The sequence below is a fragment of the Phallusia mammillata genome, chromosome 4, assembly GCF_965637545.1.
Source record: "Phallusia mammillata chromosome 4, kaPhaMamm4.hap1.1, whole genome shotgun sequence".
Classification (NCBI taxonomy): Eukaryota; Metazoa; Chordata; class Ascidiacea; order Phlebobranchia; family Ascidiidae; genus Phallusia; species Phallusia mammillata.
This window is the reverse complement of record NC_137255.1, coordinates 17,933,716-17,950,310: the sequence shown is the minus strand read 5'-3', so window position 1 is coordinate 17,950,310 and position 16,595 is coordinate 17,933,716. Positions and strand designations below refer to the sequence as shown.

The 16,595-nt window shown below is 36.4% G+C and overlaps 2 protein-coding genes and 1 long non-coding RNA gene across 4 annotated transcripts in view; 2 read left to right on the top strand and 1 right to left on the bottom strand.

The window, feature by feature from the left end:
• Positions 1–919: 919 nt before the first annotated feature.
• Positions 920–9,621, bottom strand: LOC145224512 (growth factor receptor-bound protein 2-like). Its single transcript, XM_080091029.1, has 5 exons — positions 9,363–9,621; positions 7,915–8,012; positions 7,156–7,281; positions 5,491–5,653; positions 920–3,326 (listed from the first exon to the last, which is right to left on the bottom strand). Exons 1-5 carry the CDS (start codon positions 9,438–9,440, stop codon positions 3,111–3,113), a joined length of 681 nt encoding a protein of 226 aa, XP_079947155.1. The 5' UTR covers positions 9,441–9,621; the 3' UTR covers positions 920–3,110.
• A 2,397-nt stretch (positions 9,622–12,018) lies between these two features.
• LOC145224510 (transmembrane protein 53-like) overlaps positions 12,019–16,595 on the top strand; it is a 33,982-nt gene continuing 29,405 nt past the window's right edge. The window contains exons 1-3 of one of the 2 annotated variants that reach the window (XM_080091027.1): positions 12,019–12,223; positions 12,336–12,485; positions 13,715–13,860. In XM_080091027.1, the coding sequence (XP_079947153.1) occupies positions 12,157–12,223; positions 12,336–12,485; positions 13,715–13,860 (363 nt within the window). In that variant the 5' untranslated portion in view covers positions 12,019–12,156. The remainder of the gene's footprint in view (positions 12,224–12,335; positions 12,486–13,714; positions 13,861–16,595) is intronic. The other variant, XM_080091028.1, reaches the window with a different exon arrangement.
• LOC145224517 (uncharacterized) lies at positions 13,867–16,206 on the top strand. The gene is made up of 2 exons (XR_013859676.1): positions 13,867–15,166; positions 15,390–16,206. It is a non-coding gene; the product is annotated as an uncharacterized LOC145224517 (long non-coding RNA).

Here is a 16,595-nt window from a genome sequence, read left to right as displayed (position 1 = left end):
TATTCACCAGGAAACCAAAACTCATAATCTTAACTGCATTGACCTTCTATTTTAAAATACTTCATCCGGTGGTAGGGAAAACATTTTACTTTAAATTCATGTTCCATACTGTCATCTAGCGGTGTATAAGTTTCACGATTTGGGACACAACTTTCTTCACAAACTCAATTTGTTTTGGTAAGGATGCAATAGTTATCGAAGACGTTCAATTTCTACGTGCTCCTTTGGACGATAGATTTTTTTCGGTGAATGAATAAAGGCAGTGGTGGGATTCAGCCGGTTCGCACCGGTTCTATAGAACCGTCTCACGAAATTTTATGAGATCAGCGAACCGGTTAGCATTACTGGTTACTGTCAATGGACTTTTTGTAACAAAACCGGCTGAAAAAAAATGACTTTTGTGATAGAACCGGCTGACAAAAAATTTAAATCCCACCACTGAAAAAAGGTTATCACTTTTTTGTATGCATTTATTTTAACAACACCGAAGTGACATGGCAATCACGTGCGATGATAGACTAGACCTGCATTCTACACTATTTATTTTAACAACACCGAATAGTGTAGAATGCAGGTCTAGTCTATCATCGCACGTGATTGCCATGTCACTTAACCTTATCCCGATCTGGACCAGTCGCGTTTTTTTCATAACTTTATGACCCTTAAACAAAAAAAATAAGGGCTCACTAAATCGAAAACTTTCTTAAGGATATGGTCTAATTGCAAAAAGAGAACTACATGTAGACTTATAGGTCTGCTGCAGACAGTGCGCACTGTACCGACCCGTAACTTTTCACTGACCATGAATTCTGCAACAGCTATGCTATTATGGAGGGTCTTGTTGGTCTTTTCACATCTGAGCATTTAGGACACACAAAATATGCGACTTCGATCCTTCTGTTTAGACACAACATTTACATGCGGCCACCACCCAAGAAAAATGGTTGTAATTGGCATTATTAGTGCACGGAGAACACGATCGCATCATAACTTAAACTGCACAAAGCACGACAGTTGTATGAGTATGTACAAGTCAACTGCTGAACAAGACAAGAGTGAGAAAGGAGATGGGGGGATACAAGGCGGTGGGCTATGTTCAAAATATATACAAGTCAATGGGAATTTTCTTTGCGGAGTGTGAACATAAAGGAAAGTATGCTTTGGAGTCCAGATGCTGAAAATGAATGTGAAAACATTTTTTTGGCATTGTGAGGAATGATGAACACATGCGTTGTGGCATAAAAAAGCGTAATTCGATTGTCCGGTATTTGGGGCACTTATATAGGGAGGAAAATCGTTTCACAAAACAAACCACGATAAAGGATATACACGAGTTCGAACGCAATTTCAAATGGCTGGGAAATTATGACGGCTGAAATTGGGCCGTGCGAAAACTAACTATGCTCGCTGTAAATTGCAGGCGTCGCCGACCTAGAACGCATCGCCGGTTTAGACGCCCTTTGGTATGACGTTACCGGTTCGACAGGATTGCCGCCAGATCAATTGCAGTGTTATGAGGCGCTGGGCGGGTTCTGGACTGAATTATTGGTGTTGTTTGTGAGCGTGGTCACAACAGAAACCACAAAACAGGCAAATTATGAACAGGTCTTGAAAAGTTGCATTAAGGCGTTAGATACGCCTGTCTTCGTGTTCGGTGGAGAGTGAGTTTTTAATGCCCACAAAAATGTTGTCATTTGGCTTCAATGCAAAGCAGGAACGTAGCGATGCATGGTCGAGCGCTTGGTGGCGATTTCCTATCAAATGCGAATGTCTGAGTAGGTTTTTGCATCTTTGAGGGTCAAAAGAAACAACCTTTGAAATTGATCACAACAAAAAAACGAAAAATTCAAACAATCCAACTCCATGCTCGAAAATATCAACTGATTTAAAAAACACGTAAGTACATGAAAACGAGAGTGAGTGATTTTATACAATGATTTTGTTTTGACATTTACTCCCATGTGTAATGACAAAGTTGGAATCTAGATTTGCTTGATCAGTTCATTTTCGAGCACTTCAAGGCAAACAGCAATAATGAAAAAGTGACCCATTTGTTTCAATAGATTCACGGTGGAATACAAGTAGCGGCTGAAATTTTCATTGTTTGAAATTGCAGTCGTTAAAAATTGATTTTTTGCGAAGCCGCAGATTCAAAGGTTATACAATGCGAAAGCAGACAGATATTAAGGTAATTCGTCCAGGGAGCAATCCAGGCAATGATACTGAAACTGTTTTGCAAGGTCACACAAGCTACGGGTGGAAACAAACAGGAGCGACTGACATGGAAAAGAAAACGACAAAATGACATTAAAAAAACATGTTCGATAACATCCTGGTAAGGATTTCAGGCCAACAATCGATATTAAAACAAGAGGCGGTGCAAAACGCAACCACATCACAGGCCAAAGTGCCCACGGTAAAGAAAAGCATCAGAGCACAAAACAGTAAATTTCATTTGTTAAGTCTAATAAACACTATTTGATTACCGTTTGTATATGGAGTAAGGCGTCCGAATTGTAATGTCATTTGTAACAGGACAAAGTTATGCAAAGCCGCTATGTGTTGAAACCGGTTTACCAACGACGCTTTAATTAAACCTTTAGTAAGTCCCCCTTTAAAAACTACGTGAAACTATATTTAACTATGAACGTAGTCAATTATCTGTCTGTACAAACCTACGAGATGCGAAAATTCGTAGTCTTTAAAAACTATGGTATTATTTTCAACGGATGCATAAGTTTATTGTTGTTGCTGCACATTACAGCGTGGTTCGCTCGACAAAGCCACGCGTTTCCTGTATAGCGGACAATCTGCAGCTGCGAGGGCTAGAATAACAAATTAGATGTTCCCGGAGAACCCCTGTCGATGCCGGAACGACAGCGAATTATTTACACATTGTGCCCTAAAATGCTTGAAAGACCAACAAGGTTTTTGGCGAAAATGTACACAATAGGTTTAAAAGCCATTAAATTACATCTTAGACAGGATTTAACTTGGTCAAAATTTCAGTTGAAACTTTTCCTGGCGTTGTAGAAGGGTTTGTTGAGAAAAAAGTGTAAATCCATGAAACTTTGATGTCCTTTTAGCGTACAAGCAGTGGCTGGTTGTTTTTAATACTGCCCTCCCTGGCAAAGGTTGAGTTTTTGTGCTACGTGAGAAGGAACGTTGACGTGGTTGGAAGGAAAGATGCCCGTTCGCCCGTTCAAGTTTCCTCGCCACCAGTTCCTGTCCATCCACTCTGTCACCGTGATAATGTCACCTTGGCAGAATTCCAGCTCTCCTGGTTCCTGCCGATGGAAGTCGTACGCTGCTTGCACTTTAAAGCTCTGGAAGAGATTTATACTGTTGTCAAATGGTGCCATATGACTTAATACTAAACGTCAGAATAATTGTGAGTCAAAAATCTATGCTAAATTTAGAAAGTGTCATATATGTTAAAGATGAACGTAACCCTCAGACAACATAAATAATACATATAATTTACAACTTGTGACTGAAAGATAGAATACTAATGTAACAGAAATGTGAAGCAGGTGGAAGATTAAATAAACAACAGAGTGGTAGTAAAACTGAAACAACCTCGAAAACAATCGTCCTAATCGAAGATTTGGAGAAAATAGTATTTTTCATGAGCAATGAAAATATGTTTGCAACAACTCAAAAAAATTGCACAGCAAAAACACAAAAATGCTGGTACTTTGTATGTTACAGTGTTCAGCGTATTTTACCTTAATGAAGGCACAATGATTAAGACGTCAAAATGTTGGTACACAGAATACTTAATTCAGAAGAGCTAGCATAAAAAATAAGTACCTGGTGCTGGTTTTGGTAACTTACAAAGCCTTAAGCATTACATTCTTACTTTAAGTTTCAAGTTTCACTTTTAAGTTTCACAGGAACAACCTAGCACAGATGAAATGTTTTGTCTGACTCAAATTTCAACACAGAACTTTGGAGTTAAAGGTTGGCACATACTCCCTTTTTGAAAGCGTGTTTGGATTTTACATCATCAATATTTTACAGTCATAAACAAAGATGTTCTTGGAATCATGACCTCTCCAGAGTTGTGAAAATTATAACATAAATTGCAGTAATAACAAACAAACGCCACGGTAAGAATATTGTAAAAAACATGTATAAATCTGGAAGAAGATATTGCTTGTAAAACTAGAAGGGTGGCTTAGCACATTTTGTTGTTGCACATACACTATAACCTATTTTAAAACATTATTATATTTCCTATGCTTATTTTGTATTGGGTCCCATATTACCCATCGTCTTTTATAACCTTAGTTGTTTTTGCAGGCAGAAACTCATGGGTCCCCACACATCTCCCCACCCATCTGTATAAATTTCATCCAAGTCCATTAAACATTTGATGGAAAAATGAGTCGGACAAACTTTAGGCAGAAAATAACTCATTTTAGGGGGCTAGTGGGGTAAATACTGGGGGTTATCAACAAAAACAAAGGGGGATGCACATCTACATAACCATATCTTCCATCTGTGTAAATTTCATACAAATCCATCAAACACTTGATGGAAAACGAGTCGGATAAACTTTGGCAAGAAAATAACCCATTTTAGAGTGCTAGCAGGGTAAATACTGGAGTTATCAACAACAAAAGTGGGATGCACATCTACATACCTATATCTACCAGCTGTTTAAATTTCATCCAAATCCATCAAACATTTGATGGAAAAACGGGCCGGACAAACTTTGGGAAGAAAAAAAAGAAAAAACAAAATAACAAATTCGAGTAAAATCAAGGGAAGGGGACCCATAAAAAGTCAAAAAACAAATGCACCTAAGCTTTCTAGAAACAACACAGGGAATCAATTACGTATTGGACTTAACCCAAGCATCCATATTGCTAGTAGTATTGTAAAGGGCAATCAGAGCTAAATCCAGTGTTGAGCATTGGTGGGTGGAAGTAGTTGAATTTCAATGACATACAGTAATAGATTAAAAGCAATCGGTACAAATCATTTCCCATGCTAATATAGCATGGTAGCAGGAACTGACAGAAAGTTGCACCAGTCTGAAGCGGAAGTTTTGCACGGAGACTTAAGCAAAGTACTCTAAAAGTTAACTTCCAGGTTTATGTAATAACTAAAACTCTTGCAAAAATGTGTTTTTTATGTAACACTTGCAAGAATGTCCTTTTTACGCACACCTGAAATCATGCTAATAAGGGCAAACAATTTTGGTAAACTACACAGACATCACACAAAAACATCATTATAAGCTTTATAATTGTACACTATCAGCAGATTTTAAGCAAACCAAATTGATCTTGACTAAATCCTAAAGTAATTAATTTTGTTTTGAAAGAAAGTGTTAAGACTGTTGTTTACTGTGTACTGTGGTTACACACTTAACGTGGGTGCAAATTGAAACACACTCCATTGGCTGCAGTGCTGAAAAAGCAAACAGCATAGCCGGCAGCTAAGCACCATGACAATAACCTCAGTCTGTAAATGATTTACCTCTATAGGAATATCCACCAGCAAAATGTTCTGTGTTCTTGATATTGATTGCTCTCGATGGTATTTGATGAGTTCGTTTAGTGAGTTGAACTTTACAACCCAAAGGAAATACTTGCCAGCTCCATCACGCAGAACTTTGAAATGTTGAACTCCATTGCCATATCTGCATAGAACAACTTATAATTTCCAGTTAGAAAAAATTATATTTGAACTGCAGCATAACTGCAAGACAAACTTTAGTATTTGGTTATCGGAAATGGTTCTTAACCAGGATTAATAAATTTTTATACCAAAGGAAAGAAACGTTTTTAAACAAATCTTTGCATTTATACGAGCCATGACATATCAAATGCCATATTTTTTGCCATAAACAATCTGTTCCAGCAACACCTTGTTAGTAGAAAATACTTCATGCATTTGACAACAGCTAAGGTCTAGATCAGTGGTTCCCAACCTTTTTGTAGTCACGGACCCCTTTTATAAATTTTATATGTCTGCGGACCCCCTAATTTTCCATAAGTCTCTCTATGTTTTTCGTTTCTTGCATTATACGTTATTATACTTTTTGGGTAGCATTTTAATCAACCTTCACAATAAACCTTAAATCTCATTGAAGTTCTGTACTGTAGCAACAAAGATAGATTTTCTAGTGTACAAGATTGAAACAAAGCACTATAACTTCCATTGTTAATGTGTGTTGTGATGTCACAATGGATATAACAATCACAAAAAAGTAATTTTTCCTGACCAGAAGGTTTGATAAACAGTCTGCACGTGTACGCAGGATTGTAAACACGCTTCGAAAACTTACAAATATTTTACTGTTGGTTTATGGTACTAAAAATGTTTACCTCCACGGTCCCACTGAAGCCATCTCACGGACCCTTTGGGGGTCCGCGAACCCCAGGTTGGGAACCACTGGTCTAGATTTACCCTTACTTGCAACAGGGATATGACTGATAATTGCTGAAAATAAGACGAAATAGAGACTCAAGTCAAAAACAAGGACATTTCTTAGAAATTGCCCTTCAAAATAAGGACAAATCTTAGAAATAAGGACAATATGGCAACCCTGTTCTTAACATTGGTTTTGCAGATCCCTAAATGACTTAAAGCAGAATCATAGAAGGATCAGTGAAACTCAAAAATTGGCACATTGGCATTTTACAACATACAAAATGTTTTTCGAAAAAACTAGGCTACGCATGCAAATTGTTTTTCAGCAAACAAGTTTTTCATTTTAATCCCCTCTCTTCTGTGCCACACCCACATAAAGTTTAAAAAATGCAATCTTGTTAAATAAAATGCCTTGACAGAATAATTATAGAAGGTTAATAAAACAGTTTGTAGTGACCATTTACTTTTAACATAAACATGTCAATCAATGGTTTAAGTTTCAAAACTAGTTAAAACCAGTTTTCCTTGAAAACCTCTACCAACCATTGCACATTCTAACCACCTCACCAAATACCCCCAGGCATTTTTGTGGCCTGCTTTCCTCTTGAAAACTAATTGTTTTATTTACCGCATTCATATCACCTTGGATTTGATTAATTACTGGCACCAAATAATGAACAGCACTACATTATATATATACCCAACTACTATCAAATCTAACATGTTACACTTGCTGCAAACAGTGCTGTTTTGAAAAATAGGTCTTACTTGACAGATAATGAAAAGTCTCCAGGTGAACTTTCACTTTCTCTGATCAGAAAAGCTCCGTCCGGGTATACTTGTTTGTTCAATGTTTGTTCAGCCTTAATTCTTGAAATTTTTCCATAGTACCAGCTGAAATACATGTAGTCGACATTAACAACAGTAGCTGGAAATCATCCAGCCTCTGCAGGTGCTGTTTCTTGGTTAGTACAAAATAGTGGAAATATAATCTGTGTCATGCTGACAATCTTAGGTATTACATAATAGCAATGTCCTGGCAACGTCACAAACTACTCAAAAATCAGTAAAATGTGAGTCACAACAGTCAACTATGTTTTAAACACCATGATATCACAACGTACAAATTTAACCAAGAGTAATTTTCAAAATGTACAGCTGCATAGCATGGTCATATTTTGGAATAAAACGTACCTAATCATAAGTAATGATATGTAAGTAACAGCAGTTTTCATTCTGTTTTTTACTTTTATATTGTACATGTGTAACATAATTTAAGGAGCTTACAATGTATTGTCTATTGAAGTATTGTCACTCATAAGCATACAAAAACAAACGTAATTTGCCTCCTTCGGAACACATACAATAACCCATGCAGGCATAATTTGTATTCACCAGAAAGCTTTGTTGAGAAATTTGAATGCAAGTGGAGAAGCTATAAGCAAGCAAGGTTGGGTACTTCAAACCCTTTTTATCAGTATATTAAAATCAAATCATGAAAAAAAACAAATACTAGAAAAAACCTACTCATGAGGTTTTAGTTCAATGTAGTTTTTAGGAATTAATCCAAAGTGTCCATCCACCTCAGCTTGACACCAGTTTTTGTCATCTTCAGAGTTCAAAACCTGTACACAAAAAAATCCATGATACTTATTTAAAAAGGGAAAAAAGAAAAAAAACTGGTATGATAACAAAGCATTCAATGTTAAAAAATGCTTTATCTTTAAATGGTTCAATTGTATGATCAAACCAGTTTCCCCTTCACACATCAGTCACTATGTTGTGTTTGCATTGTTATGCCACTGCCCAATATATCATATACAGTATTTACAACACAGTTTAATATTGCACAAATGAGTAATTACATACCAGTTGATCACATATCTCATTTTGCTGCACATGGATTGTAAAGCCATAGCCTATTATTTATGAAGAAAATCATCAAGGTAACTGAAAATTCTCATTTTTAGACAACTGAATTGTATTTCAGGGATATTCGATTGACCAGAATGTACACTTATATGAAAAAGTCATTCCGTAAAACACTTTTCTTTAAATATGGGAAGTTTTAAGAGAGAATGCTATAACTTTAACCATAGTTATACTCTTTGTTACTTTTAGTGTCACAAGTCTAATAATATGAACAGTCTCTAAACTTAGTGACATTATTACAATAGGTTTAGTGGTGCAATGACAGCATGACAATGTTTAAACACTTTGCAGTTTCACAGTTTATGCATAAAATTTTGAGTCTAAAACAATGCAATGGTGAGGAAATTGAAACAATGCCGGTGGTTTTTCTGAGAAAACCTTAAAACTGTTTATACACGGCATATCTCAGAAGACTTGTGATGTCACATCAACAGTGGTAAACACATTAAACAAACCTCACATACGAAATCAACGTTTCAAAGTGTTTGCCTATTAGCTGATTTCACCCGTTGTACTTATTATTCCTTGCTGAAATCTTCTCTCCTATAGGAAATGCGCTGTGGGCGACATTCTGCTACTGGCCTTTTAGTGCAGTCGCCAGCCATTGATTTTGGGTAAGTATTTAGTGTGTAGTGTTTACATTATTTAAACTTTGTTGCAAAAATAAAGAATAAATCAAAAGTTTGTTATCTTTTGTTGTGCAACATTTCACATGGCAACAGCAAATCTGGATATAAGTGCAGCATTTAATCTCACAGGGGTCTGTTAGTACTTTTTACTTCAAGTCACAAAATTAATGTCAAACGCTTTCACTCGGAAATTATTGATTAGGCATCATCTTGTGCATCAAGGCCCCTGTTTTTATGTCATGCATTAAAAAAACATATGTCTAAAATAAATTCATGATAAACTGATATCACCAAATTATAAATGTATTTCGCACTCAATATGTAGAATCTTAACCATGCGTTTCCTCACAAAACAGTTTACCCTTTTTGTTTAACAGACATGCAACAAGGTTTTACTTTATTTTATTAACAAACCTTGATGGTGTCTCCTTTTCGAAATGACAACTCATCTTGGGCTGTGGCTGCAAAGTCAAACTTGGCTGTACATTCCATGTCCACCAGAATATGCTGGATTGAGTGTTAATCCTATTTTGAAGATGATACAGTGGAGAGTTGAATATTTAGAGGCAAACTTTAAGCGTTTTTATAGTATGTGCCCGAGGTAAAAGCATATAATGCCTAGGCAGTTCGAGGAAACTCTTAAGTTCACTGAAAGACAAAAGTAAATGTTTAAACAAATTTCGGTTACAAGTCACAAACAAATCGAAAAGCACTCTGTTGTTTTCAGAGTATCTGAGATAGCGTTTCATCCCTCTGGACAGCTCTATGTCACCATAAATGATCTTAATAGATTCCTATTTTATCTAAACTTTACCAAGGCTAGTTTACATGTATCATGTGTGAAACCTATAACAATAAATTCTGTCATATTTTATGAAGTACAATGGAAGTTCCTTTTATACCCCACTAATAGGGGTCAAATTTTATTCTTTAACTTGATCTTTAAAGGTTAGTGAAATTTAATTCCAACAATAATTTTAATTGTAACACAGCGAGGTTAGTAGGCACAGTGCATTGATTCAATAATGGATGTGAGTTTTTGTGGCTTCGCAGAAACAGGTAAACATGAGCAAGTTATTGCTGTTTTCGTGCTCGAAGAATGGTTCATCTAGTATCCCAGTTTAATCTTTAAGTCAAATTTTTGCTTGTGGAAGTAATGACAAATGCACTGGCAGTTTACTTTAGTGATTAACAATGTTTGCTGCAACATCTTGGTGTACGTTGACAGTTTTTTCCTATGAAAATGCAACATAGATATGGTCCAGTCTGCAGAACATGGCAGTTCCCAACGAGATCTCGCGCGTGCGCGCGTGCACGGCCTGTAAGTTCATGTGCAAGACCAATTTCAGCAGGCATAAAGCAAGTAAAAGAGGTCAAGGCAGTACAATTAAATCCCTTTCATGCAAAATTTCTGCGTGTAACCCACCAAAATTGGCGTGCAAAATTTTTTTCTCAAAAAAACTCGCTTGTGCAGCTGCCACACTCTGCAGATACTCAGAAACGTCATCATCTTAAAGTGGTCACCTGGGTGGTAAAATTATCTGATAAAACAGCAGCCTATACATTTGCTCCACAAAATTAAACTTATATTCAAACATCACAATGTAGTTTTTATTTGAAGATTTCAAATCACATGCCATGTATAAAAACGTGCAACTTAGAATTAAATTACCCAACCACTGTATTAAAACAGGATTGCTCACTAGCACAGCATGATACAACTAATACTGGCAACAACTGTATTGTCAAGCTTATTAATCAGTTTTATTTCATAATGACTGACAGTGACTATAAAAGTAACCTATATCACGTTTTTTGATCGGTAAAAAAGCCGTAAAGAATATTAATTTCAGTGATCAAATAAAATTTAGTATATTTTCTTTGAATATTTCTTTGAAAATGGTGTTTCAGTACAAAACGGCTCGGTTTTTGGAGTGTATAATTTTTGGTACAATATGCAAATTATTTACCAGCACTTCCTGTTACAACTCAGTACCAACTGCACAAGTTTTTCGACAATATTGTTTTCTTCCCTTCATTTCTTTTACAAACTCGGTGTTTACGCCTTACAATCAAAGCTTCTCGAAATGTCGAACTTACTAGCAAAGCAGTCGATCCACTTCCAGCCAAACAATTACGTCACAAAAAAGTCCAGGTTAAAGGTCACTTCACAGAAAACATATTTTTTTATCACTGCCATTTATTCAGTTTCTAATCACAGAATACAAGCTTGGCAAAATGCACATTAATAAATACTAGTAATTGACAAATAATAAACTTTATTTGACATTAAACACAAAATATTTAATTAAATGATAGTAAATGGTTCTGTCCTATTTCTTTTGGGCCTGTATAAATCAGTGGGCGGTTCCTTTACAGAACTGTATTTGGTTGTAAGTTATAGTATGTTTGCATAGTTTACTAAACTACCTATGTGATGCAGCACCGCAGCGGCCAATTGGTCTAATATATGGTCAGGTGACTTGGGTAGTCTACCTGTTCCAGCTAAACTTACTAAAAATGCGTTTGTTAAATTAAATAAGTCTAATTAGACCATAAAAGTGGGTGAAAAATTAAGTTTTTTGATACGAACCACTCAGTGGTGGGATTCAATTTTTTTTGTCAGCCGGTTCTATCACAAAAGTCATATTTTTTAGCCCATTCTGTTACAAAATCCATTGACATTAAACAGTAATGCTAACCGGTTTGCTGATCTCATAAAATGTCGTGAGACGTTCTACAGAACCGGTGCGATCCGGCTGAATTCCACCACTGGAACCACTCCATGAGCACTTATTGGCCAACGTAGCCTACAGAAGCGACGCTAAACTTAACCTGTAATTCACTATTATTTGACAGCAAACTTGACAAAGACTTGTTTTTGTTGTCGAACAGTGAATATGCTGAAGGACCTCAAAGCTTTTTGAGTTATTTAATTTAACTTCGTTTGCAAAAAATTAATATCGTCCGCTGATTCTTAACAATCCGTGTACTTACAGCACTAACACATGACGGATGAGGGCATGGGGATCATTTCACGTGAACACAAAACGTTTACAACTAATCGGAAGCCACGGCGATGCACTGGTAGACTGCACAGCTGCCGCGGGCATTGTGCAGGGCATTGTACAACTGGTGAAGTCAAGCATAGGATTCACTCTTCCAAATTTAACGTTTAACCGCAGGTTGTAGTTTTGCTGCAGTAGAAATGACAGCTGAATTGTCCAACGTAAGTTATAAGCTCTCTTACCCCGAAGGTAATTTTAGCATTTTATGTAAGTTCTAATCGTGTTTGTTGTAAATCACCACAGGGTGTATTTATTTAGTATGAAAACAGTAAGGACACGGATCTTAAAGTTGTTCACAGGTTTCTTTTATGTGTTGCAGGTGAAATAAATGGAAATACTCCAGTAGTGTATCTTCTTGGTTGGGGCGGTTCAACGCCGAAACAAGTAGCAAAGTACGCGGATATTTATTTGCGGAAACAATGTGTTACCATTGCTGTGGCACAGCCTGGTAAAGCACAGTTTTTTGAACGTAAGTATGTAGCTTAATAACATACTGTTGCGAGTTGCATGTAAATAGAATGTTACAACAATATACTAGTGATGTTTCGGCCGAATCCGTTGTTTTCCAATGTTTCGGTTTCGGCCCGAACTTTTTCGAAAATTCGGCCGAAACCGAACTTTTTTGTTGCATGGAATTAAAGCCTTAAATTTCATTTTCGACCATACGAAACATTTGTTGTATTTATAAATTACGAGCCACGTTGTCTGTAAAATATTACAAGTTTAGCATACGCATTGTGAAAGTTATTTTGGTTTGTCATAATTGAGGTCACTCGCATCAACAACACAAGTTTCAGTTGAAAACATCCATGAGAATGGGGATTTTAGGTTCGGCCTAATTCGGGCGAATTCCTCAAGGCCGAATATTCGGTTTCGGCCCGAACCTTTTTAGGCGGGTTCGGTGCATCACTACAATATACCCTTGGTTTCTAAACCTTTTTAGACGCAACTGAAATATTTTGATTTAAATTTGTAATTTCCAGCAACCCTTTGGCACGCATTTTCATCTGTAAAACAGTAAATCTTTTTGAAAATTTAGTTTTTATAAAAACTGCAGTGCCACTTTTAACAGAAATCGTTCATTTGACCAAACTTTCTGATTTGGCTCAATGTTTTGAGCGAGTGCTATGTATTACCAGCAAGACAACTTGTGACGTCAAAAACAAAAACTGCGTTACAGAGTTACAACGAAATTACGAAACAGTTTATATAGCTGTGGGAAAAATAAGAGCTATGAAGTTTTAGGTCGCTGGTATACTTCAGGAAACACTGCTCAAACCGATCTACCTACAGTGTTATCGCTGCAATAAGGCTTAGACTTAGAGCATGGACATAGGTCATAACAGCCAAATTTATGTCGCCGAATCTTCAGTTAAACGGCCAGTTTCGTTATAAGTTGGGGTGGTAGGTTTTAGCGGGTAATGTACCGAATCTGCGAAAATGAGTTGGATACCGAATATTCGTAAAAATTGCTGATTCAGCCCAATCAATTCGGTAAATCGAAGGTACTTCATCCGTTTTCAGCTCTTAGCCATTCTGAGTGTGACGCTCTTTAACGCCTTGTGTTTTTACTGATGATACCATACCGTACTAGTGTAGATGTCTTTAGGATAAGCCCGTACAGAAGCCACTGTAGTATAGTCTTAAATTCTCTTAAAAATCATTTTTAAAGCAAAAATTGACAACTCATTTCTTTAGACCCACGCTCCCCTAAAAAAGAAATTCGTGCCCGAAGATCGCCTCAACTTCTTGTAGATAACAATCTCTCCGCCAATCCTGTGTTACTACATGTGTTCAGCAACGCTGGATATCTTCACTATGGAGTTTTGACGAAAATTTTAAAGGTGACAACATAATATTTTGTATTGTCGTGTTCCTTTGTGTATATCAGTGGTCACCAGACTATGATCTTGAAAGGGAATTTATCGAATTGTATGTCTTAAAACAAACTTCAGTTATTCTTTCCTACGAAATTTTTCCCGCTACAACACGTAGGAATTATTTGCTCTAATTGGCAGAACGCATAAAAATATCCAAAGGTGATTTCTTACATCACAGACAGGACTAAATTGTGCGCGAACAAATGTGTTAATTTGGGTAATTGTGATGCAATAAATGAGTATTGCTAGTGGAGGGGACGTAAGTTTACCATGTGACAGTAGCTCTCTTTGATTGTTAATAAGTATATATAGTAAGCCCTTGTGCTTGCGCTTGGTAGAGCTACTAACACCATACGTTTCTCCTGATCCAAAAGTGCTTAATTTTCGATAGGTGGCGTAAAGAGCTGAATTATTTATTTAGCGGCTATAAATGGGTTGGGCTGGGAAATATTTACATAAAATTTTTGCATTAGTAACTAACTTTTTGGGTTAGTTTTATTGAATTTTAAGTGCTAATACCTTACCCCAACCCTAATAGCCCTAACCGTTAGCATTTTTTGAGATATACCGTTTTAAATGAAAAAAGTGCTCTTTGCGCCACCTGTCAAAAATTAAGCACTTTTGGATCAGGAGAAACGTATGGTGTTAGTAGCTCTACCCTTGCGCTTAGCCGACAAAAAGGACACAAAAATAAAAGAACACGAACGCAAAAGTAACACTTTTCGTTATTGTGCGCGAACAAATGACTTTATTTTGGTAATTGTGATGTAATAATATTCTCATATACTGGCACACCCGATCCGTCTGGAAGTCCCCGATTAAAATCGGCTGTGTTACGCAGAATAATGCGTTTCTTATCGGGCGGGATTAGAATCTTCAGAACCTGTGTTATAACACAGCCCGATTGCGGACGGTTTTATCGGTAATGGCAGTGGAGCATTAAATTTGTTTTTTATTGGCAAATATTATTTTTGCTGTGATAATAATCGCAGGTAAATTGGGTTTTATATCAAAATGGCAGTTAATTGTAAAACAGCAAGACAAAAACAAATGCATTCTAAGCTGTAAAATGAATACGTTAAACACTAAAATGGGCCAAGAATCAAGATTGAAGTACCTGATTGGCATCAAGGTTCTGGCAATGAAGCAATGCAAAGAGACCTTTCAGTGAGAAGAATTTCAAGTTCTTACCTTTATATGAAGCAAAGTGAGGACCAGCACACTGTCATATGAGGGCTTGTAGATTGGATTTGAATTGAAATGATTCACAGTAAGTGGCTGCCTTGTTACTGCCTTTCTAAACTCAACTCTTTCTGTATTTCTGGCTGATGTTATTTTGAATTTTAGCACAGTTAAAACCCCCAATATTGAATATTAACTCCGTTTTATAACACTTAGACTGCTTATTGGTGACTAAACTCAAGCCTCTTTTGTTTAACCCTGAATTGTCAAGTCAAATGAGCATACACTTTATCTTTATTTTTTTATTGCAGTTCACCATCTGGAAAAATGCTTAAAGCTTGAAAAAATCAACAGGAACATTCCATATCAAAAAAATTGAAGAAACTCTTTCATTGCGGAAGAATTTTGTCGACAAAAACAGCTCTCTCTTAAAGTGTCAGCAAAATCATTGATGTATACAACCTGTTACTTGCCTCACAGGAGAAAATTGTATGTCGAGATATGCACCACATACTTTAGTTTTACATGAATCAAATCGGAATATGTGTTATTTCTTTTCCACTGTTCTACCTGCCTGCAAGTTTATTTATTAGTTCTTATACCCAAATTAAGAATTTGTATTCAAACTTTTGTAGGCGTTGATATTATTTTACCTCCATGGTGATTATGGTCTCATGTAAATTCTGAGAATGTTTTGCACTCTGATGTAGAATCGGACAGTAAAAGTGATTCATCAGACATAAATTGAGAACCTCTAGTTTTGACCAGTAGTCTGCATGATAGCATGTTGTAACAATTGGGTGGTTCAACCTCATTTTTCACATGATATCCGGTTTAATTTTCTTGATAATTCAGCAAATCATTACATTATCAGCTGTACAATATTGTTTCACCTTTTTGTTTTATTTTAGTCTGTTTACTTAAAGATCCTTGTTTAGTATGTACTATGTACTTGTAAATGCAGGTTTTAACTGACCAATCAACCAATTGCTGTGAATGTAATGATTTATTCTCTTCCCATTTATTTCTGCTTTCATATAACTATGGGACTCAACTTGAAAATGTTGAAGTGTGGAAATTGGGTTCATAAGGTGCTTTTTCCATCAATAAAGTGTTGTCCTCACTGTGCATTTGGTGTTTCATCATTTTCATTAGTACAGGCTTTAACGTGTTTGAGACCACTAACGGCTTGAGGTATATGTAAACGGTTTTCACACGCCAACTCTAAACAACATTCAGTAAACGCTTGCAAAATATCGTTTAAATCTGATCATAACCTCGTAAATGAGAGACGTGCATCATAAGCGAACGCAGGGCATGACCGCTTTAAAAATGATTTTTGAGCTGTCGAATTATGTAGCCTATAAAAGCTCCAGATGACAAACGGTTTAAGATAAACACAAACGGTTTTCACAGGTCAACTCTAAAATACATCCAGTAAAGGCATACAAAATGTCGTTTAAATCTGATCATAACCTCGTAAATGAGAGGCGTGCATCATAAGCGAATGCAGGGCA

Bases quoted from the DNA above. Each gene is read 5' to 3' on its own strand.
- LOC145224512 (XM_080091029.1), bottom strand. From the start codon at position 9,440: ATGGAATGTACAGCCAAGTTTGACTTTGCAGCCACAGCCCAAGATGAG. The intron at 7,282-7,914 runs GTAGGTTTTTTC...CATGTATTTCAG, and splicing joins ATTGAACTAAAACCTCATGA to CTGGTACTATGGAAAAATTT. The intron at 5,654-7,155 runs GTAAGACCTATT...TGTTCTATGCAG, and splicing joins GACTTTTCATTATCTGTCAA to ATATGGCAATGGAGTTCAAC.